We start from the raw sequence: 27,744 nt of genomic DNA, 5'->3' as shown, positions 1-27,744 counted from the left end.
AACGTCGATGTAGTTATCCTGACCACCTGAACTTACTCACCTTGTTGTATAAACTGAACTGACCTCTATTACGAAAGATACAGAAGATATAAAAAATGACCACCCTGTCTTGTAAATGTTTTGTAATTCAACAACAAAAAGCAACTTCATGTAGTCAAATAAGGAATTAGTTGCTTTTATTAAGAAATTCCAGTTAATATCTTTCCTGTCATGTTCACGTTCTCCAAATTCATCCTGAGGGATGGGCCAGATTGCCTTGCCATATGTTTGATACCCATGGCTTAGACAAACACAATTTTTATCAAGCTGATTTTATTAACTAAGATTATCGAAGGAAATGAGATTAGATTAATTATAACAGGATTAGACTGTCTTTTAAGGGAGACCTACTCAAGGTGTAGCCTGCCTCCAGCCTGATAACTGCTGGGATAGGCTCCAGAGATCTTGCTTTGGACTAAATGAGCATGTATGGATGAATGCGTTTTTAAAAGTGGTTTGAGATGACTGTCAAACTGGCAGTAAAGCTGATTAAAACCTTAGAATTTATGGAGGGTGTAGCTGTAATTAGCTTGGCCAGTTCATGTAAATCATTTGAGCCTGATTCACTAGTAATGACCTCAACTCTCTTTGAGGAGAGTAACACGTCTCCAAACGTTGCCATAGGGGCAACAAAACATTGAAAATGTGAAAGAGATAAAAACCAAACAGCTTGAGGAACATGTAGCAACTTTTTAGGACAATTAGTTTGGACAAACCCTAACCCGGTAACATATTTAAGTCTAAAAAAATGAGCACCTTAGAGAGGCAGAGTCTCTTAAAAAAGTAAAAACGGACAGAGCTGCATTAAAAAAAAATCACTGTGTCAGGAAATTACCTCCAGTAATCACTGTGTGCGAACAAGATTAATTATACCATCCACAAATGTTGGTAAAAGTGTTATCATGAAAAAGAAGGCACACATGATCCAGAAATGCTAGAGTCTTCTCTTAGCCTAAGCCAATTTAATATGAACCAAGACAAACTGTTCAAAATTTTTAATGTTTTTGTAATTTGATATGTTTTCTATAAATGGTTTTATTTATTTTGCACAGTGCTTAATGTTTTTAAATTGGTGGTTTTAATCTACTATCTTTCAGTTTTGATTGTTCCTCCATCTTGTAGTATCGTGACCTGTGCTGTGACCATGAAGCAGTACGTGGAAGCTAACGTGTCAGAGCGCAGTAACACCAGCATCCAGTATTTCCTGAAGATGTGGAGCAGTGTGAGTGAAACCTTAATCTTCATCTTCCTGGGTGTGTCCACCATACAGGACGTCCATATGTGGAGCTGGCCCTTCGTCTGCTCCACGCTCCTTCTCTGCCTCATCTGGAGGGCCACAGGTTGCTTTAAAAGGTTTTTCCTGCACATTAAACAAGCCGACCAGATCACTTAAACTCACATTTAACTGCTTGTAAGGTGTTCTTCTACTGACTGCTGTGGTGAACAAGCTTCGGAGGAATGCAGTGACCTTCAGAGACCAGTTCATCATTGCTTACGGTGGCCTGAGAGGAGCCATTTGCTTCTCCCTGGTTTTCCTGATTGACGACTTCCCAAAGAAAAGACTCTTCATCACAACTACCATTGTGGTCATTCTCTTTACTGTCTTTGTACAGGTGGGGAATGAATGTCATATGAAAAGCAATTTACTTGTGACAAAGCAGGGCTACACCATCTATAAATTCAATGGTTTTATCTGACACGATAAAAACTAATCTGATCTTAATATGGTCTTCAAATGAGGTCAAAACAGCCTCAGAACAACAGCATCACATTACATATTAGACTGTGTTATCATCTATGCAAAAGAAACACAAACAGCATGTGAAATAAACGGTACACCCCATGCAAAACAGACAGATGGCCTCACATTGTCTCTTGAATACTTTGGTGAAGGGTTTATGCTGATCAAACACCTCCACTTTAGTCTTGTCTGTCCAAAGGCCATTGTTCCAGAGGTCTTGTGGTTCATTCAGATGCAATTTTGTGAACATAAGCTGTTTGTTCTCCTGAATACCTTCCAAACAAGCCACAGTTGTTCAGCCTTTCTCTAATTGTACCATCATAAACTTTAACATGCTAACTGAGGCCTGTAGAATCTGAGATGTAACTCGTTATCTTGAACGTTTTCCATTTGTGGATAATCTTTCTTACTGCAGAATGACAGAATTCATCTAGTTTGCATACGACTAAACCTTCCCAGATTAATGGGCAACACCAATTTATTCTCTAAAGATAATCACTGAGGTCTTTGCTTTGTGTTATTGTGTTTATACACACCTGGATGCTTCAGACTGGAAAATAGCTCTTTTTGATTTGCTCATGCTTGCTGATAATCAAATTAATCAAGCACATTTGATCAGCCATCCATCCAGTGAAGCAGCTAAAGTGAACTGTGTAACATGCCATGAGTTGTTGTTTATCGAAGCTTGTATTTTCTCATTTTAAGACCAGATCATTTTTTTATGATGTCCCAACACAGAACTATAGCACCTTAGAGTGTTCTTTATTCCCATTTGACTCTAAACAGCATAATTCATTCATATGGTACTTTATGATTTTATTGGGTGGACTTGGTTTACAGGGGATGACCATAAAACCGCTGGTAGAGCTACTGGATGTGAAGAGGAAGAAGAGAGCTCTCCCTACTATCAGTGAAGAGATCCACAGCAGGGTGAGAAACAGTTAATGCTTATATTTTTCTAAGAAAACATGAATTCAGTGTGCCATAATCAAACATACTGTAAGCTGAGGGTTTATTCAACTCACTGTCAGCAGTTAAGTGTAAACAGATGTGAAAGATCAAGCTGTGTGTGACAAAGAAGATTTTGAAATTAAAGACAAAGTCAAAATTTGCACATTTACTCCAAACCATTACCCAGATATTGGGTTGGATTAACGTCTGTTTTTAGCTCATAGATCACTTGCTGGCAGGAATAGAAGATATTGCTGGCTACTGGGGGCAGCACTACTGGAAAGACAAGTTAGTTTTGTTATTGCTTTTACTTTCACTTCTGCTTGTGGTTTCCCTGAAAATTCTCCTGTAGTGTTCCTATAAAAGTCAGACAAACTTACCAGTTGGTGGCAGCAGAGGCTTCATAAGACTGTCATCTGTTTTTCTCTGTGCGTCTCTGTGTGTGAGGTTTGGGCAGTTCAACAGGAAGTACCTCCGGCGGGTCCTGATCCGTGAGGATCACCAAAATCGTTCCAGCATCCTCAGAGTCTACCAGGAGCTGGAGAGGAGGGAGCAGAGAGGAGATGAAGAGGCACCTCCAACGTAAGAAGAATGTTTTCTGCTTGACACTAGGACCTGGTGATATTCCTCAAAGAGGTCCAAAAATATCTGACCAGAATATTTGTTTGACAGTGTTTGATGGGCTACAAAAGATACAGAATTATTAGGAAACCTGACTTTACTTCTATATTAAATTTGCTTTCAGAGTGGATCCTCGGCCCAGTGGCCGTCTGCTCCTGCCAGACGAGATGGACAGCATCAGGCGGATTCTCTCAAGAAACCTTCAAAACTTTCACAACAAGGTAGTGTATAGTACTTTGTATCTAACCAGTCTGCCAATATGATTTAAAAAGGTGTTAAGCATGTACAATGAAATATGCACAATTTTGACTCCAGCAAACACCAGCTTACAGCAGACACACTCTGCACCAAGACATCACCACGGACAGAACAAGGAAGCCCCTTCGCAGACACCAGAGTCTTGGAGACAGATACACGTATAATACAATTACACACTGGCCACAGGTACAAATCCATGTTTGTATGTTAAGTTTAGTGTCTTATTATTTTTCTCAACTGAAATCAAAATGAATAATTAAGGAGAATTCATTCATTTTGAGCTTCTTTGTTTTAAAATATTAACTAAGTGTTTCTGTTATAAGAGAAACAATACAGCACAAAATTTAAAGATCATATAAGACAAAATGTGAGTTCTGAGGTAAAAACTGTTTGAATGACAGCAGTATTCTGACAAGAGGATTTTTACCTGGCGAATATCCTTGTTGGTGTTTTATTTTGTTTTTCCACTGTCACAGGAAGAGGGTGGAGAGTTCAGTGAGCCACATAGACTGAGAACAGGACTCAGCAGATCTTACACAGGTACATTCCCCAGCCACTTTAAAAGGTGCACCTGTTCAATTACTTGTTAACACAAAAATTTAATCATCCAATCACATGGCAACAACTCGGTGGATTTAGTCATGTAGACATAGTAAAAAGGACTTGCTGAACTTCAAACTGAGCATCAGAATAGTCTAAAAAGAGAAAACATCCAGAGAGCAGCAGTTGTCTGGACAAAAAATGCCTTGTTGATGTCAAATGTGAGAGAGGAAAAAAAAAAAAAAAAAAAGAAACTCACCAAAACTGGACAATAAGAAGACTGGAAAAATGTTGCCAAGTTTGATGAGTCTCCATTTGAGCTCCACATTTAGATGCTAGGCTCAGAATTAGGTGGAAACATCATGAAAACATGGATCCATCCTGCCTTGGATCAGCGCTTCAGGCTGCTGCTGGTGGTGTAATGGTATGGGGGTGGGGATTTCCTTGACACAGTTTGGGCCCTTTAGTACTACTGTCACGTGGTTTAATCACTGCTGAGTATTGTTGCTGAGCATGTCCATCCCTTTATTACCACAGTGTAGCATTTTCTGATGACTACTTCCAGCAGGATAATGCACCATGTCATAAAGCTCAGATCATCTCCACCTGCTTTCTTGAACATGAGAATGAGTTCACTGGACTCCAATGTCCTCCACATTCACCAGATCTTAGTCCAATAGAACACCGGTGTAATGGAATAGGAGATTCTCATCATGGATGTGCAGCCACTGTGTGATGCTTTCATGTCAATATGGAACAAAATCTCTTAGGAATGTTTCCAACACCTTGTTGAATCTAAGCCACAGACTTGTTCCATAATTTTATCCTTTCCCCTCCTGGCAGTGTGCTCTATAAGCTCGAGATGGGTCCTTCCAGACTCTTCTGTCCCAGCAGCCTCAACTCAGACTCAGCCACTGGATCCAAAACCTGCTTTACTGGATCAGGTTTCTCAGCACCAGGTCCCGATGGAAAGAGCCCCAAAGAAACAACTAGGCTTCATTCTGGACAACGAGAAGCAGCAATGAAGACAGTGATGTAGAGAGGAAAAGTTGAAAAAGCATAGCTCCATGAAGTAATCTGTTATTGTTTTAGCCACAGTGGTCAGGTGCAACAATGGGTTGATGTAATTTTAATTTTTCAATTAAAATAGTTAGACAAATAAAATGGTTGTATTATCTTGCATGCTTGCCATCTACAATAAAGCCCTCTTCTTCTTTGAGTTTTATCTCTTGAGCGGCTCTGCTGAAGGTTGAAGGGTCATTTGCATCTTCAGTCTAACTCATTTTCAAAGCGGCGCTCCAAGAGTAGCACCTAGTTTAGAAATACCTTGAAGTAATAAATACTAATACCCACTGTCCACATTATAAGTGTGCTTACAAAGTTCTGCATCTCCTTGTTTCCTTTTAAAATACACGACACACCCACTGGTAATTTGACGAGGACAAGCTTACAGACTCCAAAAATAACTCCTTTCCCCCGTCTGACCTCCTCAGTTACTGCAGCTTCTTTTCCCTGCAGCCCAGCATACCAGGGAGTGGCTGGGACAGCCTGACTGTTTTCTTTAGGACTAAGATTTGGCAGAAGGTTTCACAGTGGACACCAGCAAGGACCTGGAGACTTAAAGCTTGAGGACAAGGATAAAAGAAGGTTTAAGGCTGGAGCAATGAGAGTGGGAGCTGCAGCCTTGGCTGGGGGGATTTTTGGGATAGTCGGGACCCTATGCTTCCTCTTGGCCTTTGGTACAGACTACTGGCTAGTAGCCAGTGACAACTGTGGACCATATACACGGCCCAGTCATACTACACGGGACAAAGATGCCAATTGGACAGAGGTAGGGCATAAATGTACAATATACAAATTGTCTGTCTTCATCATTACAAATACAAAGAGTCAATTTTAATCACAGATTGTCATTAGTATTTGTATTTGTTGCTCTGCGTCAAAATAAACGAGTCACAACACTTTCATGGTTACAGCTCATGTGGTCACTACAGATAGACAAGTGTGGAACCTGATCAGATGTTGTGCACAGTGGTGTGCGAGCTATGCCACCATAGTATATTTAAAGATGTACTGAAGTAATTAAGTGTTTCACTTTTATTACATAGGAGGAGTAAGAAGATGCATACTAGAAACCTCAAAGGGGGGGTCAAGGTATCCTGATCTATGGCCTCAAAAAACATCCTGTCACTAGTACATTCCTGCTTGATAAACGCCCATTTCATTCAAACAGCAAGTCTAAAGTCTTTTTGTTAATAAAGCATTGGCCAAAGCTGTAGTAGGTGGGAAACTGCAGGTATGTGCAGTAGTGCTTTGAGCTAAATGCTAACATTAGCATGCTAACCCGGATGTCTAGGAGGGATGCTTGCAATGACCATCCTACTTAAGAACCATGCTTAGTGTGTAAACCAGGCTTGTTTACTGATTAGATGTGAGGACGATGTGCAGCTATAATTGCTTTGTGACTATAATTAAACGCTTGAGACTTGAAAGTCATTAGTACAATTACACAGTGCTTCATGCAGCTGTTGGGATATTTTAGTCTGTGTTGGTGGGCCAACTGAGCATCTTTAAATCTTAATCCTTAAAAAAAGTTAATTTTGATTGGACTAATTGGATGCACAAGGTGTGGTCTACTACTTTTTAATTTTTAATTTTTAAAATTTTTTAATTATAATGCTATATGTTTTAAAATATTGTTGTATAGCAGATTTAGATTTGATTCACTTTAGGTGGTTCCAGCTTTGCCTGGATTTTAAAAGTTTGTGTTTTGTGGTTTCCAAAACATCAATTTCAGGTGAACAAAACATCACAATGAAAAAAAAGAAAAGATTTGGCTTCAACTAAACTTGTGTTTGTGTGGATATGGCCTTAATTTTAATGATCACACAGGCTCTGTACAGTCAAAGGCTCATTGAGCTCTTGTGATCTTTGGGGGAACCCTCTGAAGGGTCAGTGACCCCCAGATTGGGAACCACTATGCTATTGCCTGGTTAATATCCTTGTTACTCTTTAAACAAATATATCCTTAAAGTTCAACTCAAGTTTTTCAAGAGCTTTACAACCGTCTACGCAGACTGAGTCCACACCCCCCATGACAACTCAACATATATTCATCTTATAAATCAGTGGAATGCCCCTTTAATCTTCCATTTATTTTGCCATGCAGCATTTGCATGAAAATTCACAAAGCATGGAAGGGATATATTTTAAAAAACTAAAAAGCTAATCCCCCAGTGAACTCCTCTGCAACATCACAGGACGACAAAGACTTTCATTTTCCTTAAAAGATGATTAAAGTTGCTGTGTTATTCAGCTCCATCAATCATATTTTTGACAAGTAACTGGAGAGTATCGCTCATGCGTGTTCATAAGTTCCCTCTAGAAAACCTCACAGACCAGCAGGCCATAATCAGAACCATGCTTGTTGTCGTGGCACCATTTAAATACAGAATCCCACGGAGCGGCTTTTACAGACATGCGTTGACAAAGCTGACAAAAAATTAGAAAACACCCATCTACCATTCATGTTTTTTCAGCATCTGTTTCTGTGATGTCAGTCTGTCCCTTCTGTTCTCTTTTAGACCCATTTAGAGGAAGCAATGACGGTTTCTCCTCCGTCTCTCACTCTGCACCACGAGGGCTTTTTCTGGCGCTGTGTGTTTCAGGTGGAGCCCACAACACACGCGGTCCTGGCAACTCTCTTCAGTATGTAGATACTACTTTCTTCTACTGAGGCCGCTCTGTGGTTTTTGCTTTTGCATGTCTCATGGCCAACAGTGTTGCTTGTTTTACATGCCAACGGGTACAGGAAAGAAAAACACCCACAATAACTTGTATGATGACATTTGCTTTACTTTCCTTACATAGTAAATTGCAACCCAGCTACATATTACATTTTTGTGTTTCTCTTTGAGATTTGTTTTAACCTTTCTCTTTTCAACTAAAGCAAACCAGCCAGAATCCAAAGTGTGTATCCATGGTTACCTCTTCCCCCTGCCAGTTGCACTTGGACAAGTTCCCCATCCAATTTATGATGCCACGGCAGGTAACTCCTACCCATAAAGACAAGATGTGTGCACACATGTATGCAAATACACACACCTTTTATATTATTCAATGATGTTGGAAGATTATTTGCAATAAAAGACACATGAATACCAGGATTGTAGCCAGAGTTACTGGTCTCAGAAGGTAAACTTGCATTTCCTCAGTAGTTTGTTATTAGTCTTTTGGCTAAATGTAATATTTTCAATGGTATTTATTTTCAAAATAAATATCTAGATCCTGTCAAAGTTTCATTCTGCCAACCAGAAAAATCTACAAGAAAAACATTGAATGTTAATGAGCCAGCTATTAAATATAAATTATCGACCTATTTCTATATAACCTACTTTTTAATAAAGTTTTTAGCAATAGTTATGTTTTAGTTAAACATATTCTAAGAGTTTAATGAGAAGATCAATATCTATGTGGTTCTTCTTTAAGTTAGAGCACACGTAAAAAAAAAAAAAACACCGAAAATGGGCTCTGTGCACCAAAAAATATGATAAAATGACAGGAATAGTAAATGCTAAATCTGTTGTTTTATTTTTGATAATGTTTGATGAAAGATGTTAGCATATATAATAACAATTCTATTCATTGCCAGTCCAAGACTTGAACCCGTAAGTCCATCACTTTAACCAAAAACAACTCAAATATGACAAAAATAACCGTGAACTAAAATGTGGACACTTATTTTAGTATACAGTTTGGAGTCACTGAATAAATAAACTAGAGCAAAACTAACCCCAATGTTATATTGCTCTGTAAATTAAATCCTTTATCTCAAGAAAACAAAATTTAAATGTGTTGTGCAATACAGTTTATTGCTAATGTAATATTTGTAAATGAGCACATTATGTGAGACATACTACAAGTGTACATGTATACTACATGACAATGTAAATAAATTCATAGTTAAATAACAGATTTTTTTTATATTTTATTAGTATTAGACTTGAATTTAATTGTTTAATTATTTATTTTAATTACATTTTGGTAAAATAATGATAAATATGAAGAGGTATTACAACGGCCTTTATGTAAAATTAAGTTATATTTCCTTTTAAAACTGAAAATGTCATGTATTGTCACAGTTTTCCATGTTATTTTACACTACACGTGTAATTCTTAGTCTATTTCTGCAGTCTCATTGCTATTTACCTGTATTTCAAAAACATAGGAACATTTGTTAAACAGTGCAGAAAAAACAATGTAATATTACTTTTTAAATTTTTTATCTTTTTTTTTTTTGTAGACTTTGGCCCTAAAATCTAAGCCCTAAGTAGAAAAGTGGACCTCAAACATTATCAAGAAATGTCTCTCACAGTATAGCAAATCTCTAGATCCTGTCACTGTGGGGATTCAAGTATTTGGTCCTCTGTAGTTCCTTTGGTGTGCATCACACATTCACTCACACACTTGTGCACCATTTAAGTCATATATGTGTCTCAAAAAATGCTCTGTTTTTACACACAGGAATGATATCACTCATCTTTTCTTACGTTTGGCAAGAAAACAGAAAAATATCAAATGATTGATTTAATACATGGATAACTCTCCACACGGGTTGCTTTAACCATCAAATTCTGAGAAAAAGAACTGAATGTAAAACCTCTGTTCTCAGTGTTAGTTGAGGCACGTGTAAACACTTTCTTTGCAGAATAGAAAGCTCTGCTTGTGTTTTTTACAGTGTTTCGGGGTTTCTGGACCGTCCTGATAATCTTCGGGCTGGTCTCAGCTCTTGCTGGAGGCTTCCTCTTGGTGTGTGGTGTTCCTTTCATCAGCCACAAACTCTACAAGCTGGGCGGGGCTTTCCTCCTCTCTGCTGGTAAAATATAGAAGACCATATGTGCATATAGAGTTCATAGTGTGGAGTTTGTGCCTGTGGTGTGAAACATATCGTGCCAGCAGAGAAAAATGTCAGTGCTCTGAGACAAACATGTGCTGCAGTCTCGACGGCTGTCAGCTGTTCATACCAGTCACCTGGTAAACACAACACAAAAAGCAGCAGATGTCAGTCTGCAGAGTTGTCACTATAACAACAGCAGATGTAAACACTGCTACTGTGGTAACAGCAGAGATGAAGAGGAGCTGCATTCCTCTACAGTCACTCACAGCACTGATAATCTCTATCTTTGTCTCTGTGTCTTTCTAATTCTGTGTTCTCCACAGCCTGCTTGTTTCTGCTCATGCTTCTGCTCTACATACTGTGGATAGAAGTGGTGGACGTGAAGAGCTACATTCTGCAGGAAAGGGGAGAAAAATGTCGAAGCCCACAGGTTTCAGTGCTTTACGGGCTGTCGTTCATGGTAGCTGCAGCTGGTGTGCCTCTGGAGCTCATCTCTGGGTTGGTCTTCGTGTTTGTGGGTCGTGCGCTGGGTGCCAGCAAATGAGGTGGTCACATGGTCAGTGGAAGAGCGTAAAAATGACCTTTTAATGTCTTGCACTGGGACTCATCTGCACATTTGTGGGACATAAGAGTGTCAATTAGAAGTTGTTTAAATATAAGGTAAAAGAAAGTTTACCCATTGTAAATTCAAGGGTTTTTAAGGAACATTAGTATCATCAGGTTCTTACTAGGTCTTAAAATTAGGTACATTTAGTGCATACATACAAAAATGTCAAAGAAACAAAGACAAAATGCAGAAGCAGGGTGTGTACAACTAAAGTGACCCCGTAATTCAGAGGCTTTTTAAACCAGCTTCAACTGCAATAATTATTTTCTATATGATGTTATCCCTCTCTAAATTTACAGTGTTGCCCTAGTTCATTCAGGTTTATTTAATTTATGCTCAGCTCTCTAAAGGTCCCAACACAACTTTTCAATCAGGTTGAAGTCTGAAGTTTGACTGGATCACTGCACAACCTTGAGTCTTTTCTTTTTCAGTCATTGTGTTGCAGATTAGCTGCTGTGCATTACTGTCCTGTTGCAATTCAGTTTCATTCAAGCTTTAGCTGTCTCACAAATCACCTCACATGTGACTCTACAATACGTCAGCATTCAAAGGAGTTAATGGTCGACTCAATAACTGCAAGGTGTCCAGATCTGATATGTTGTTCCCCAATGTGTTGCTGTGCGTTATGGCCACACATCTCCACTTTGGCTTTGTCTGTCCAAACCAGATTGTTCCAGAAATCTTGTGGCTTATTTAGATGTAACTTTGCAAAATTAAGCTGTACTGTCATGTTTGTTTTGCAACTATTTCAAACAAAATGTTAACTGAGCCCTGTAGGGTATGAGATGTAGCTCTTGGGTGTTTTCCAAGTTCCCTTATCATTGTATTTTCTAGAACAGGGATAGGCAAAGTCGGCCCTCAAGACCGCAGTCCTGCTGGTTTGGGATATTTCCTGCTGCGGTACTCCTGAATCAGATAAATGGGTCACATGTTTGAGCAGAACTTGACAACAAGCTGTTGAAGAGAGCCATTTAATTTGAATCAGGTGTGTTGGAGCAGGGAAATCTGCAGGACTACGGCCCTTGACTGGAGTTGCCCATCCCTGCTCTTTAGTGATGAGCTCCAAATGGTTTGGATTTATAACCTCTGCCAGTTTGATGGGCAGCAACAGCTGCTTCTCTAAGATGACTGATTATATCTGTTCTCCTGGGTATTGCATCAGCACACTCCTGAATACTCCAAAACAGCAAATTGTCACAACTGTATCATGACAGAGGTGATTACGTAATAAAAGTAAACTTAGTTTTTTCACACTCAGCTTCTGCATCTTGGCTCATTTTTTGTAAAATAAATTATCCAATGCAATAAGCCAATTGTATTTATCACATTTTAAAACCTGGTAAGAACAACATTATTTTTATTAATTTATTAACCTTAGGTTTGACAAAATGTGTAATTTCATTCTCGCATGACTGTACACTCATCATGGACATTAACTACATGGCCACACTGGGCTGTCAGTTTTTGTTTTGTTTTTATGACTTTTTGCAGGAGCAAAATTATTACACATCTATCTTTTATATAAATAAAAATAATATGGGTTGCAGGTTTTCCAGCTTCAACAACAATTACACGCACACAAAAGTCCACATGCACCCACTTCGACTGCAGACACCTTGATGAAGCCTCTAATTCAGTGTTTCTCAATCCTGGTCCTCAGGGACCACTGCCCTGCTTGTTTTAGTTCTGTCACACTCCAGTACACCTGATTCAGATTAACTGAACTGCTTGTCAAGTTCTTTGCAAGCCTGCTAAAGAGCCAATCATTTGAGTCAGGTGTCTTAAAGATGGACACCTCTAAAACATGCAGGGCAGTGGTCCCCGAGGACCAGGATTGAGAAACACTGCTCTAATTCCTATCAGGGTTTCTTGGCTGACTGCAACTAGTATCTCTGCCAACATAAAAATGGTGTTTTTAACAGCATTAGTTGTAATACCAAGAGAATCAGTGCAGATCTAAGAAGAGAATCGGAGATTTATGCTGGTCAGAAATATCCTTTGGACCCATTTCTAAACAACCAAGAATATCTGGTCAGAATATAAGTACAGTTACGGGGAAGTGGATTCACTTTGACGAGGTCTAGAGGTAGGTCTTTTCTGATATGCATAGTATTGTAGCCTTTTACATCCTGATTTTTTTGGAAGGTTGGTTTTTTAAGACAGAAGCTCCCGCTCTAAAATCCACATCCTTAAGGTGGGCTGAAGGTTAGAGTTGAAAATATGGAACAAAGAAAAAGTATTTTATATTATAGTCATATGAGAATGATTTGTTTGGCCACATATAGCAGAGGTATGTTTGTAAGAGTAAAGATAAGGGGTACAACTGAGGAATAGGTAATGGTTTTAAAATTTTGAATAGCTATTTAGTTTTAAGAAATCTAACCATTTAGGTGACTACCACTTACTTTTTTTTTTTTTTTACTTTTCTTTAACTTTTTATTTATTTTTTTTTTAAACCCGCACTGGGTGGTCATGTATTTCTACCACCATAAGGTGGTGTCTATTTACCACGCTGTTTGCTAACCACCAGAAATAAACAACAGATGAACACTTCACTATTCAACTCTGGTACAAAGTAATGGTAATGGAGTACAAATATAAAAAATATGTAGATCAAAGACAACAACAAGCAAGACGTTCTGTGTGGAACACCTTAAAGAAAATAATCAACAATGAGGTCCAGTGCTAACGTAACGTTAGCATTTATAAGTCTACCATGACTACACCCAGTCAAAGGTCCATTCACAAATCAGCAGCTAGCGGCTAGCTTTTTACTAGACGAGTCAAGTTTATATGTGAAAATCAATAACTGATCTCATCTCAAAGATGATAGCTTAAAGCATGCCTCCCAACAGTCTGGTAAAGCTGAATGTTTTAAAATTTTGATGGCATTTGTTGAGATTGAGTTTATAATCCCTTCAAGAAAAACCTTCAGCACATGAGTGAAGAAATTGGTGATACTGTAGGTGAGCTGTGCACTCAGCAAGAGCTGAACAGCTGTCTCTCATCACAGATTAACAACAAAGTCTTACATAAGAAACACAGAAATTATGAAAAGCCCAATTAAGTCTTGAAATTTATGTCCAAAAAAGTGTATTTAAACTGTAAGAATAATGTAAAGAAAAGACCAATGTTGAGTTGTAAATCACTTGTTTTCCTCCATTTCAAAAAATAAAATAAAATAAAATAAAAAAAAAAACAAAAAAGCCCACTAGATATTTAAAGGGATATTGTGTAATATTTTCTGTTGTTTACTGCCTAAAATTGATGTCTGCAGGTATATATGTGTTATAGTTGGTGTATTATGACCTCCACTAAGGGTCTGACACATTCTTGTAAGTAAAGAATTTTAGATTTGTCATACATATGACGAGTAGGCTGATAGGGAAGCACCATGACGACCTGCCATCTTGAAACTACAGCAAGGGACAAACACATCAACATGAGTCAGCGCCCAGTGAGTGAGAGGTGGGAAGACAAGATAAACGAGAGCGCCTTACTACCCCAGCAATCTAAATTGTTATTCACAAAAATGCAGGTCCATGTATATGCAGCAGCACGGGAGCCATTTTCGCCATCAGCAAGAAAGTGACAAAGGGGACTTACTTAAGGGGACTTACTTAAGGGGACTTACTTAAGGGGACTTACGATACAAAGAGGATCAACATCATGCTAGCCTTCCTCAGGTGGAAGGAGCTCAAGAAGGAGAAAGATTTTGAAAGGGATGCTGAAGTGTCCAGCTTTCTCCTCGACAAGTAAGTCATCAGTACTGCCTTAATTAGCCTGAAGCTAACTTTATTCATTCGGTTTTGTTAGTGTTACTAGTTACCATGGGCAGCATAACAGTAGTTTCTGCAAAGATACACCAGTCTCATTGGTACATAAATGTGTGTTTATGTGGTTTCAGTGGCTTTCATAGTCACAGTAAACACCAAACAGTTGCAGTAAAGCTGGACTAAAAGCCGGTGGGAAGACTTTATAAGCTGGCTTTTACTGTGATAAAAAGCCGGTGCTGTGTCGAGGCCAGTTTCCATGTTGAGATTTGTTCACCCTGTGAGAACCATTGTTCCTTCTAAGCACAGAGGAACCACATCTGACAGTTACATGGGATGCAGTTTGCAATATTCTTGAAAAAAAACAAACCTCTTCACCTGAGTGAACACTCCATGACATGCTTTTATTTGTGTTGTTGTGGCTTTTTGAGATACTGTGGCTACTGTTGTTGCAATGTATGTTTGAGAAAGTGAGACGCTGGAATGCACTATACGTTAGAATGCGATACACAAATCCAGTGTTAGATGGGAGTAGTTCTTACACAATTTTCTATTTAAATAACATATTTATTACAAAAACTGATTGCTGTTTTTCTTCATATTGCAAATGATAAATCCACAGGGAAGAAAGAGAAAAATTTGTAGGTAAACAAGTTGTGTCCTGTCCAGATTTTGGCAGAAGGGCTGCAGCAGAATAAGGTAGGAGGCAGGACTGGCTGGATGGCTGGAGACAAAAAGGATCAGCTGGGACAGAGGGGTTGGGGAGGGGTAGAGCAGGAGAGGGATGGATGTGGGGAACTGATGTGTGCAGAGAGGGGTGGGCTCAAGAGGGGTTTTAAGAAATGAACAGCTGTTTGTGGGTTTGCTTGGTGTACAGCAGGCCAGCCACCCACCTCCTCCAAACAATAACATTTCAGTCTCCAATGCCCTTCCTGTCCTGCACTGTAGTTCTTTTATTTAACTTTACACAATTACAAAGAGATTAAACAGACTAGTGATGGCAGCAAAAGAAAATACAGAATGCAGGACGCTTACTAAAAACAATATCTTATGGTAATGCTTTTTTTTCTCGGGGTTATGTAAAAAAAGGACAGAGATTTGTGAATATATTGTAACTTTTAATTAAATATGTTTAACAGTTTGAATTGATTTAAATATGGAAACACATACTGGCTTTCATCTGTTTTACTGAGCAGTGGTAAATGTACTGTAATTATATAGCACTTTTCTAGTCGACCACTCAAACTGCTTTTACACTACATGTCACATTCACCCATTTACACACACATTCATACCTGTTGCTATATCATTGTGTTATTTCATTTATATTTTAAATAAATTTTGTCATTATAAACAACAGTGTCAGTGCAGTTTGTCTTGGCTTTCACATTTCCATATAAGAAGTTTTAAATTGATAAAAAATCAGAGTTGTAAACCTGAACATCTCCATAAATTTTTTTATATGTGTGTATGTGTGTGTGTGTGTGTGTGTGTGTGTGTGTGTGTGTGTGTGTGTGTGTGTGTGTGTGTGTGCACTCGTTTTTATATCTTGGTGGGGACCTCAACCTGACTATACACCGACACCATGGGGACATGAGTCACCATGGGGACCAAAAATGAGGTCCCCACGGGTAGAAGCCTCCTAGAGCCGTAAAACTTAGAAAAAATGCGCCTCATGATATTTGCAGCAAGTGTCCCCGTGGGAGTAAACACATGAAAAATCTGAAAGTGTGTGAAATTTGATGCGAACCTAGTGAACACACACTGGTACTGCATGTCCCCACAGGGTCAATGTGTGTCACAATGTACCACTATCTAGTGCCCCCTATAGATCAAAGGTAGAATTACAGCACTGTAAAATCTGGTAAATTTAAGTTGTTGTTTTTTGTTTTGTTTTTTTTAAATCAATGATACCAAATCAAAGACAAAAACAAATTCTATTTGGATTTTTGCTTTACCAAGTTATGGACTTGATTACTCTTAATAACAATTTTTCCTTTTTTATTTTAATTTTATTAGGCCCGAGCACCGAAGGCGGTGCGAAGGCCTGTTGTAATTGCTCCGTTTCTTCCTTCTTCTTCTTCTTCTTCTTCTTCTTCTTCTTCTTCTTCTTCTTCTTCTTCTTCTTAAACATTGGAGGCATTTTTGGGGACCTGAACATGCACGAAAACGCGTCTATTTTGTGTACCCCCCCAAAGGAATGCGAAAAATTTGATATTTTGGGGTGCTCGGGACTGTTCGGGCAAAATTGAATGAGAGCGCCACCTATTTATTATGCCCCGCCACTGCACATCATCAATCTTTATGAAAATCACTACACATATTCCAAATGCTCGGGCGAACAAAAAATCCTCTTGGAGCAACAGCCTAAAACCAACAGGAAGTCGGCCATTTTGGGTCAATGTCGCCATTTTGGCGTTTTATTGACTTTTTCGAAATCTATCTCCTCCTAGAGATTTTATCGTACTGCCACCAAAATACTTCAGGATGTTCAGAAGGCATGTGTCTTTAAAAGTTATTGAAAGTTTTCTAATAGGATAAAGGGCATGGAGGGGGCGGGGCCTCAAAGTTTGACGTCTCGCCGTGAAAAACGAAAGTAGTATAACTCCCACATAAAACAATATATCTGAACCAAAATGGCCATGTATGATGCCACTGCCATCCTGAACACAACTACAAGTCAATATTTGGATTATGAATTGGCCACGCCCCCTGGTGACAGGAAGTCATGGTTTTAACTCAGAGACCCCCTTATCTGACGTTTTGGACACAACCAGGTCCAAACTGGGTCAGACAGCAGAAAACAAGTTGGTGATGATATCCAGTGAAAACTGTTGCTCTACGCTGCAGAGCGATACCGTGGCACCATGGCGAACTTTGATAAGACGCCATGACATCATAAATCAGTATAAATCCCTCAATTCTGATCCAATCCCCATCAGACTTGCAGAGATTAATCAGTGTCTGGCCCTGAACCGATCCATATGACCAATTCCAGACTAGCCCTAAGCCCCGCCCACTTCCAACAGGAAGTGCTTTTTTTCAGACGCCGGGGTCCATCTCCTCAGGAATAAAATCTACACTCTTGAAAGTGCTTCACAACAGGTCAAACCCTTTCATGATACCACAATAAAAATCTCAAGTTCGTTCGCCAAACGTAACCATGGCGAATAGTGGTCCGACGCCATCAAACAGGAAGTACTTGTAACTGACCCACTGTACGGTTGATCTCCACCAAACTTGGCAGGAAGGACCGCAGTCAGGTCGGGAACTCAGCCGCATTGACATATGCTGTAAAAATTGCAATATGGCTCTATAGCGCCCCCTACAAATATTTAATTGATCATAACTGCCCACTACATTGATCAATATGGCTGAAATCCAGCATATTGATGGAACTTGGAAGGATGTATAAAAAAGCCTCTTGGACCTATATGATAACTTCAACAGGAAGTCGGCCGTTTTGAAAAAATTGTCATTTCCGGGGTGATTTTTGCATGTTTCTTTGCCTTGCATTTGAACGAACTCCTCCTACAGATTTTCTTGTATTTACCTCAAACTCAGTCTGAACACTCCAGAGGCATGTGTGGTCAAAAGTTATTGAAAATTTTCTAATAGGAGGTGGCGTTCATCGGCGGCACCTCATCAAGTTTTGATGTTTGGCCATCAAGCACGGAATCCATTATTTCTGAAATACAACACTCATTTTGTACCAAACTGCACATGTTTCACTTCAGTTCCATGCCGACCACATCTACATGTCCAGATGTTGTCATCTGGACATTGCTCAACGCTGCATGGTGAGACCGTGGCACCATGACAAGGTTGGATAAGACGCCATGACATCATTATTGAGTATAAATCCCTCAATTTTCAGCCAATCAGCATCACACTTGCACTGATTAATCAGAGTCTGCTCCTTGACAGATACATGTAACTACTTCTGGTCTTGGCCTAAGCCCCGCCCACTTGAAATAGGAAGTGCCTTTTTCCTTCAGCGGGTTCCCTCTCGTCAGGGATTAACCTCACACACTCAAAAGTGCTTGAGATCAGGTCAAACCATTTCATGATATTAGAGAAAAAAAAACTCAAGTTCCTTCCTCAAGCAAAACATGGCAAATGGCGTCCACCGCCATTAAACAGGAAGTACTTGTAACTGACCCAATGTACAACCGATCTCCACCAAACTTGGCAGGGAGGACAGTGGTCAGGCCTGGAACTCATTCAAATAGACATAGCATGGTTATGTAGCTCTATAGCGCCCCTATTAATATTTAATCTATCAGCTCCAACCACTGCTTTGAACGACATGGTAAAATGTGGCATATTTATTTAACATGCCAGGAAAAAACAAAAAAGCCTCTTCATGTCCTGATGTTCTCAACACCATAGCCCCGCCCCCTGGGAAAAGGAAGTTCCACCATTTTAACCTTTATCCTCTGTATAACTAATTCTAACTCATTAATATCATCCTTCATGAACTCATGGTTGAAAATATGACTGACTTCTTACAGCATCATGATTAAAATGGCTTTCTGTGATGGTTTAAATCATTCGCCATTATACAGGAAGTGGCACTAACCCTGCGGTCAGTTGACCAATTGAGCTACTATTTTCCTGTTCTCATTAGAGTTCCAACCTGAACATGGTCCTACATTAAAACAACTTTACCACCACCTAGTGGCCACGTGGAACTTTCCTCTTGATGAAATCATGCTCCAGTTTGTGGGAATTCAACACAGTTTGTAAGAAACAAGGTCATGAATGCTTCAGATGTCATCACTGGAAAGGCTGAGGTGCAAATTGAGCCTCTCATGAGTAAAATCACCTCTTGATGGAGATAAACTCTGGAAGAATGGGTATATGGCTGTGGGCGATAGCGGCTGTGCTGCTGGAGGGAGGTTGCGGGGTGATGGGGTGGTGCAATAGGCCGAAACGGCGCCAGAGGTGCGAGGGCCTCCAACGCTGCTTGCAGCTTTAATATTTAAATTATTACTTTTTTTAGCCATTAATTTCTGTTGCTTTCTATTTTCACTGCTACTGCTAAAATTAACTGTTCTTATTTTGACTTTTAAAAATTTTATTTTTATGATATCTCATATGTAAGGACATGATTCAACTGAATTATGAATATAGAGCATCAGGACACTAGTATTCCTGTAAAATTGATGATTAGCTTATCTATTTCTGCGGGTTGCTCAGGTGGAAGAGGGTAATCAATAACATGAAGGGCGGTGGTTCAAATCCCGGTTTTCAAGTCTTCTGTCAAGTTTGTCAGACAGATCATTGATGGAACTGGAGTGAGAGCTGACCCTGACAAAGTTAGGGCAGTCACCAACATAGAGGAGCCAACAGATATCAGTGGGGTCAGAAGATTCCTCGGGATGGTCAATCACCTGGGAAAATACTTATCTGAGATTATAATTCCATTGTTCTGTCTTCACTAAGCGTTGTTCCCATGAATGTAGACTCAGCTATGCAGGCAGCTAAACACTCTCCTAATGAAACTCCAAGGAACGGGCCGATGTGTTGAGTTGGATGGTTTAACTAGGATAAACTGCTGAAACTGTTGACACTGCTGACAACTGAAACTGTTGACAAAACGAGAGATAAATAAAATGTTGCATCAAAACAGAAAATGTCTTCAGTAATGACATTTAAAATATCAGACCAAAATGCTTAGACTAAAGACCAGACTGCTTAGATTAAAATATAGTCAAAACATCATAAAATTAAATGGCATATGAATTAAACCAATCATTACTTGCCGGTGATATATGTTTTTCACAATAAGCTTTAAACAACTAAATGTGTTGCGTTCAAAAACAAATAATGCACACGTGTTGCTTAAATAAAAAGAAACTATATAACTTACAGATTATGCCGTTTTTAAACTAGTGAAGGCATGGATGGCAACAGATGAACATGTGTAACTGCTCCTAGCTAGGTCTTGAGGAAAACATGCTTAGGAGGAAGTGACATTCAGATAAGTAACCTCACTTCCTGTTTAGCTCATGTTAACAAAATAAAGTACATAAAGTGACCACTAAGGGGCAATAACTGCAGTACAGAAAAGATCTGATTCCATCAGATCGATAAATGTGTACTGGTAGATATCTACTGTTAGCCTCTGGGTTCCAGTAGACAGTGTTTTTCAGCCAGTGTAAAATTAAAATAAAAATATGTTCCATCATGGTCTGGTGGGACAGTACATTACTTTCCAAAAGATGTCTTTGGACTTTCATGTATTTTCTTTCTTCGTGTATTTTTTTCTCTTAATCTTAAATTAAGATTCTATTTTACCACTAATCTTTCAACCCATATGCTAAGTTCAATAAGTGAGTCCCACTTTCACATTGACTCAGAAAATTATTTTTTTTCCATGGTATTTCTCTCCCTTTTGCAGCAGTGTTTTTATTTCTTTTTTAAAATTAAATACCTCTTTGTATTGCCCTTATCATTAAATAAAAATTCCTTCCTCCAACTGGGTGAAATAACTAGGTTTTGTGAGTGGTTGCCATGGTGATTCCAGGTATCAGGGCTCCACTGATGATGGCTTTTTGTTGTTCCCAACTCTGGGTAAAGATACTCAGAGTTGATGGAACCAACTAAAAACAGCTGATCTGGAGCCGAAAACACAGAGTTGCTCAGGTCAGAGTCAGTCAACCGAGAGTTTCTTTTTAAATACGAGAGTTTGTTAAAGCTTCTACTTGGAATACCCCTCAGGTCTGCTTCAGCAGGATCCAGAAGCTAACTGTTTTGTGGATTGCTATGGTGATGCTTGTAGCGGAGTGATATAACAGTGATTTAACTTGCCAAACTGTGCGTATATACGGAAATAATACACACCAGTTGGCATTAGAATTCTCGCTGACCATGGTATAAAAAGTGTTATACCATGGTCATACCATAGACGCTGCGCCACATGGTGTTCTAGACTCCACGTCTTGCATGTAATGCACGGCTCCTTGTTTAATCCTTACATATACGCCACCATTTAAATATAAGTTCTGGGCAAATAGCCTAACAGTCCTAAATCATTGCACTGGCTCAAACACTAGTAACTGTGGCAACAGAAATGTTTATGGTGCTATCATTAGAGCAGTGACAAATGGGCAGACATAGAGAGCAGAAAGAATATCTGGACTGACAATGGTTACTGATGAATGTATCTGATCTGCCTCTTCAAGTTATTTTATTTTCCCAGGTTCATTTTGAGCATCGGTTGAACAATAATCAGCACAGAAAAGGGAGAAAGGAAAAAAGTCTCCCTATTCCTCCTCATCTCTGTGCTGTATTATGATGCTGTCCTAGCTACATCGTTAGTTGAAATCAGTCACTGCAGGTTAAATATTCATCATATAATATTGTTTCAAAGGTATTGAATAATATTTAATCAGCTAGTTTGAGGGACAGAGCCGCTCTGACCGTCACCCTGCAGCAGTGAAGAGGAGCATGCGTTTTTCTCTGCATTAATGCTCCAGCAGTTACGCCAATTTCAAAGCAATATTCTAAAAGCTAGAATAAAATTATATATACTAACTGTTAACTGTCATAACATGTACGCACTTACTTATTATGTCCTACAGGGGGCAATGTTTCCTTACACAGTATGTCCTGAATGTGACGTCACTGTCTATATCTACTTCTGTTCTGTACTTTTACCGGAAAACCCAGTTGAGAGGCGGAAACACCGCAACTTTCTCCGCCAGAGAAATAAATATGCCTACGGGGCTAAAGTTATAACTGTCTGAGAGTCCTGTCGGTCTACGCTACTCCGCATAACACTAACTTAGGGAGAAATAAGTTACGTGACTGATTTAAATTTCAAAATCAGATACTACTGAACTAAATTCTTTTAGCTTTAGTTGATGAAATATAATCATTTTTGTAATCGAAAATGACAGTAGATTTCGTCAACTAAAGTTTTTGGCAAGCGCCAAATAGCAAGGTTTCATGGACATTTTTGTCACAATTAAACCATTCTCAAGTCTAGGAAAGGGATTAGATCTGTACTTTAGTGTGCCATGTGACCATGCACAAAATTTGGAACAGCTGTCAGAATGGAACAGTTAAAGGAGCTCAGCTGCACTATTGCAAAGTCCAGAACACTATATAGAGCCTAGAATAAAGACAACCAGAAGTAGGCAGTAGTTCAAAAGGGGAGCAACTTTTCTACATATTCATATTATTGCCTATACAGTTTGCCTCATGAAATGACAAAAAATTTGACACTGTCAATAACTTCAGCCTCTTAGGTCAAAGCATTGGTGAGTTATTAAAGGAATGATATTGTCCCACCCATCTAAAAATCAAACGGGGTAAAGAAAATTCACTTTGCAATACTTTCTGAAAAACGTGTCTTTCTGGGCGCTGCGTGGCGACCTTTGACCCCACAGACCTCAAACTTGGCACAGAGCATCCCCAAGGACCACTGAATAATAATCCTGTCATTTTTTCTTTTCCCCCATTTCAGAATCTCAAAAGCAGGAGCCGTTAGGCCTACAGCTCTCTACACCCTCTGACTCAGCAGGATGTTTTGGAGCAAACATTTTTCTAAAAGCCATGCAAGTTGTTGTTCAGGATCCCTCGATGAGTCAGTGACCATTGGTTTGGTAAGATCCTTGATTGGGTCTTCTTACGCCACAAATTCATGTCAAATGTGCCCCTCCAGTAGCCTGGCTAACGCGACTTCAATGCAAGCATTGCTCTGGCCAGGATCTTAAGCTCCACTGTTTCTCAGAAGGGACGGTTGACCCTCCTCCTTCAAATGACGCTGTTGGCGAGTGGTCGAAGCTTAAATCAATCACAGCTTAAACTAATCATAGCACTCTTCTCAATGACTTGTGTGCAGCCAGCGGGGCTAACAGACTCTTACCGAAGCCGGTCGGGAGCAGGGCGAAAACGTCTTTCCCTCCAATAAATGTCTCCAGGGCTACTCGTTGCTCACATTTCACATTGAACTTTCCATTTAATGTGCTGAAAACAGAATCTCCTGCTGTGTCAAATGCTCGCCGCTGCCCCATGTTAGCAATGCTGACAGTTGCTGCCTGTCGCATCACTGCATTGAGCCCGCCTCTTTGGACAAGCTCAAACTTGATTGGCTCCCACTTTTTGGGGATTTCGGAAATCGGTTGAATAGCCCTCTTGACCAGACTATATGGAGCTTGCGAAATTTAGTGGGCGGGACCAGGCTACTGCTCCAGGCAAATGGGCTTCAATTCGCATCTGTACATTGACTTAAAAGTAGAGCTGTTCCCCATTTCTGCTTGCAAACACTAATCAAACTAAGCACCCCTCTTCCCGGGCCAATCAGCTCCCTTTTCTTCACTGTGTCTGCCTTTTTATTTTTTACTTTTTTGAGAATTGAAGTGAACTGCGTGGTGTCTGCTCCAGTAGCTGTAGAACGCTGCACCCTTAGCCCTGTTATTGGCTGGAGATGAATATGCAAGTCTCCACCCAGAAACGTCCCGAACACAGTAAACAGAAGGAAAAGAGGAAATCCAGTCAAGGGGAGACAGAGTTGCAAACAAAGTCACCGCCACACCAGAGTAGTTTCCCAAAGGTGCTGATTGAGACGGATATCACTGCTCACATCTATTCCTTATTTTCAGGTGGAAAGCTCAGGATTCTACCTTTAACATGTAATTTAGATTAATAATTTTATTTGTGTGTGGTGTGAACACAGGGTTATTTTGCTATCTGGGATTCTGATGGCCCACCATTTTGTTTTAGTTGTCTTCTCTTTAGTTTGATTGTCAGTGGTGATTATTGGTGACTGTGCCGCACCTGTGGGGGTGGGCATGGCAAAGCTTATAAAAGACAGCTTGTGCAGGCCCCTCACTCTCTCTTATTCCCGCTCGGGGCAGCCATGGTAATCCTTTCTGTTTAAGTATGTTTTCTTTGCATCTTTGTATAACATGGCACACACACTGTCACTCAACTACATATGGCATTTCACCACTGATGTTCTACATTTTCATAGCTCACTTTGGTTTAAATTATAATGACTTATAATAAAACCAAATGGACATTCCAACTTTCATTGCATGGACTCCTCTTCTTGTTGCCCTCCTGAGCCATGGTGTTAACATGGTGGTGACTTTATTACAGTAGTTCCCCTAAAACAGCATGCAAAGAATGACAGAGTCATCAATGCCTGTACTTTCTCAGGAAATTACAGGTTTTTAATGTGGACAGAAAAATGCTAACTCTGTTTTATAAGTCTTTTTTTTTAAACAGTTTTAACATTTTTTTTTATCTCATGGTTTGCAAATGTCATAGCAAATGATTCTAACAAGTTAAGCAGGGAAATGAAGGTGGTTAGCAAAATACTTGGCCTCCCTCAGCCCTCACTGCCTGCTGTATATGAGCAACTGGTAGCAGCATTTTGGGAAACCGGATCCACCCTCTACATAAATGCTGTGTCCCGTTCCGGGGTCTGTGTACTATGAAGTGTGGATTCGTAAGGTGCATATGTCACAGCAGCGCGCTGAGTACTGTCCTGATTCAAAAGCCTCCGAAGGAGCCTTTGAATCCACCCTCCAAACCCGTACTTTGTTTAGCCTGAAACGAAGGCTGCTGGAGATGTGTCCTCCGCGGCCTCTTTTTTCCCATAATTCATTGCGAACAAGTAAGAGCAGAGCCTGTCATCAAACAACGGCTGCCTGCCTAAAAGACTTAATGGTCTGGCCCCCCTTACCTCTCTGAGCTCCTCCGTCCGTACATTCCTGCTCGGTGCCTCCGGTCAGCGGACCTGCTGCTCCTGGAGGTACCAAGGTCCAAACGGAAGCTCGGAGGGGACCGAGCTTTTTCAGTTGCCGCTCCAAAACTATGGAATGAGCTCCCCCTCCTCATTAGGCAAGCCCCATCACTGTCTACTTTTAAAACTCGTCTTAAAACCTACTTATATTCTATGGCTTTCAACGCAGTATGAGACACTGTTTCTGTTTCAGTGTTTTATGCTTTGTTTTAGCTATTGATTTTATTTGTTTTTACATATTTAGTTACTGGTTTTATTTGTTTTTATTTGTTTTATGTTTCTTTTTAAATTGTTTTATTTACTTATTTTATTTGTTACCGTTTAGCTGACGTGTACAGCACTTTGTGACAGCTGTGGTTGTTTTAAAGCGCTTTATAAATAAAGTTGAGTTGAGTTGATGACAGCTGGAATGTCAAGGAATGACGAGATGTTTTAACCATAGATTTTTTTTAAACAGTACAGCATATAAAAAAAGAACTAAAGTTAGTAAAACTGTGGCATTAAAATAATGCAATATGTAATATTTTTGGATTTTTAAGAAAATAATCATGTGTTCACATGCTTTTTTTAAAAAAAAAAAAACAACAATGTCAGCCACTAAAATAGATTTTAAAATGAGACTTCTACGGGACATTTCCGGCTCCACTTGTAGTTATCTGAAGGAATTACCCCCCTAGCGCCTACGGGGTCGTTCCCCCGTCCACGTGCCTATACCTGTGAATGGGGAAAAACTGCCGTTTTTGGCCATTTTCGGGAGCCCTGCGCTGGCTCCCCCGAAGACGCAGGGCGCGTGTACCCCCAGGCGGTGACCCTGAAATAAATCCTCAAAGAGGGGAACACAAACGCAGTTGCGCGTTGCATCCACCAGAGGGTGGGATTCCCAACACCCATTCAGCCCGGAAAGTGGGTTTCCCCTGGACGGGCGAGTTTCAGCTTTCTACGTGACCGTAGGACTACGCTAGGTCCGTGTACACGAAGTGGACCTAAGGCTGCCATTGTGAAGTCACAGCCGTGGACACCAGTTTCTGTTGGACATACATAACGGTGGACATATACGAACGGATCGATCTGAAATTAAAGTCACACAAGCACGGGGGGATGCTGAACACATATCTGGAGTTTCATCCATTTCGGTCCAGTAGAAATGTGTTTATTTGCTCAAACATCTTTAATACATGTTCAAAGTTAATTTAACGATCTTTTTCTGCTGGTCTGATCCTCACCAAACTTCACACACTTGTTAGGCATGGTGCAATGAAACCACATTTCAATTTCCATCCATTTTGGTTCATATTTGGGGAAGTTATGGCCTCTCGTACAGGAGTAGGAATTTATTATGGGGCCGTCAGGTGGGGTTCGTGGACAGAGGCTGTTACTCGGTCATTTCTGGACAGATCGACCTGGTATTGATATCACACACTCAGGGGTCTCAACTGAGTCAGCCTATCAAGTTTCAGCAATCTAGGACAAAGTATGACCAAGTTACAGCCTGCGTCCACGAACCCCACCTGACCATACAATGCAAAGTATTAGAAGTGGACGCAGATTTTCAAACTGGCCTAGCTTGGTAATTTTTTAAGCTAGACAGCTGAAACTGGAGTATGTTGTTCCCAGAGGGGTCAAGAAGAGGTGGTGTGAAGATGGGGACATTTGAAGACATTTGGACAATGTTTAGGTTTTAAAACTTGTAACACTTATAGGTCGTTTTTACGCGACCTTTTCACCTTGTCTCATTCACTTCAAACGTCACACCCAGGTAGTACCTGCCACAGGGACACTGTGGTTTAAGTTTCACCCCCCTAGACCCCAGGACGGGGCAGTAATGGACGTGGAAAGTGGGCCCATGGCGGCCATGTTGTTTACATATGTGTAGAAGGCTGGCGTTTTGCACTGGGACCACGTAGCTTCACCCTCCCAACGCACACTTGTAGCCCATGTCCTTAGTGATCAGTGACCCGAGTTTGGGGTCTCTAGCCCCCTCCCGGGCTCAGATATTTAGATGTGTGTTTCCCCCATACTGTAACATGGAGGCCTATGGAGGCCTGTTTTCTGCAGTGAGAAACGGGCTGGCGTTCGGGGCACGAACGATTTGGCGTCACCCTCCCAACGCACCCTCGTAGGGCATGGTCCCAGGTCTTACTGACCCAAGTTTGGGGTCTCCAGACCCTTCCCGGGCCAAGATATTTAGATGTGTGTTTCCCCCATACTGTAACATGGAGGCCTATGGAGGCCTGTTTTCTGCAGTGAGAAACGGGCTGGCGTTCGGCACAGGAACGATTTGGCGTCACCCTCCCAACGCACCCTCGTAGGGCATGACCTCAGTTTGCACCGACCCGAGTTTGGGGTCTCTAGCCCCTTCCCGGGCCGCGTACGGCCCCAAAAGGGAGCTCGACCTCTCTGACCCACAGTTTAACATGGAGGCCGGGTCTGGGAGTATAAAACGGGGTGGCTTTTCGCACAGGAATAACCTATCGCCACCGTTCCACTTGGCCCTGGTAGAGCTTGACCTCAGTTAGGACTGATGCGATTTTGGTGTCTGTAGCCCGTTCGGGGGCC

At 40.4% G+C, this 27,744-nt stretch overlaps 2 protein-coding genes and 1 long non-coding RNA gene across 3 annotated transcripts in view; 2 read left to right on the top strand and 1 right to left on the bottom strand.

The window, feature by feature from the left end:
* Nucleotides 1-5,291, top strand: part of LOC121642676 (sodium/hydrogen exchanger 2-like) — an 8,183-nt gene extending 2,892 nt beyond the window's left edge. Inside the window, exons 5-13 of the mRNA XM_041989509.1 lie at nucleotides 1,162-1,379; nucleotides 1,456-1,652; nucleotides 2,621-2,710; nucleotides 2,949-3,019; nucleotides 3,179-3,313; nucleotides 3,477-3,573; nucleotides 3,668-3,796; nucleotides 4,087-4,150; nucleotides 4,994-5,291. Coding sequence (XP_041845443.1) covers nucleotides 1,162-1,379; nucleotides 1,456-1,652; nucleotides 2,621-2,710; nucleotides 2,949-3,019; nucleotides 3,179-3,313; nucleotides 3,477-3,573; nucleotides 3,668-3,796; nucleotides 4,087-4,150; nucleotides 4,994-5,175 — 1,183 coding nt within the window. The 3' untranslated portion in view covers nucleotides 5,176-5,291. The remainder of the gene's footprint in view (nucleotides 1-1,161; nucleotides 1,380-1,455; nucleotides 1,653-2,620; nucleotides 2,711-2,948; nucleotides 3,020-3,178; nucleotides 3,314-3,476; nucleotides 3,574-3,667; nucleotides 3,797-4,086; nucleotides 4,151-4,993) is intronic.
* Nucleotides 3,039-27,744, bottom strand: LOC121642682. Its single transcript, XR_006010942.1, has 3 exons — nucleotides 26,874-27,744; nucleotides 13,676-13,680; nucleotides 3,039-3,053 (listed from the first exon to the last, which is right to left on the bottom strand). It is a non-coding gene; the product is annotated as an uncharacterized LOC121642682 (long non-coding RNA).
* Nucleotides 5,725-13,909, top strand: LOC121642678 (transmembrane protein 182-like). The gene is made up of 5 exons (XM_041989511.1): nucleotides 5,725-5,981; nucleotides 7,735-7,858; nucleotides 8,100-8,198; nucleotides 9,888-10,025; nucleotides 10,370-13,909. The coding sequence occupies exons 1-5, from the start codon at nucleotides 5,814-5,816 to the stop codon at nucleotides 10,588-10,590; spliced, it is 750 nt and encodes a 249-aa protein (XP_041845445.1). The 5' UTR covers nucleotides 5,725-5,813; the 3' UTR covers nucleotides 10,591-13,909.

The sequence above is a fragment of the Melanotaenia boesemani genome, chromosome 7 (genome assembly GCF_017639745.1).
Source record: "Melanotaenia boesemani isolate fMelBoe1 chromosome 7, fMelBoe1.pri, whole genome shotgun sequence".
NCBI lineage: Eukaryota > Metazoa > Chordata > Actinopteri > Atheriniformes > Melanotaeniidae > Melanotaenia > Melanotaenia boesemani.
This window is presented reverse-complemented; position numbering and strand designations above follow the sequence as displayed.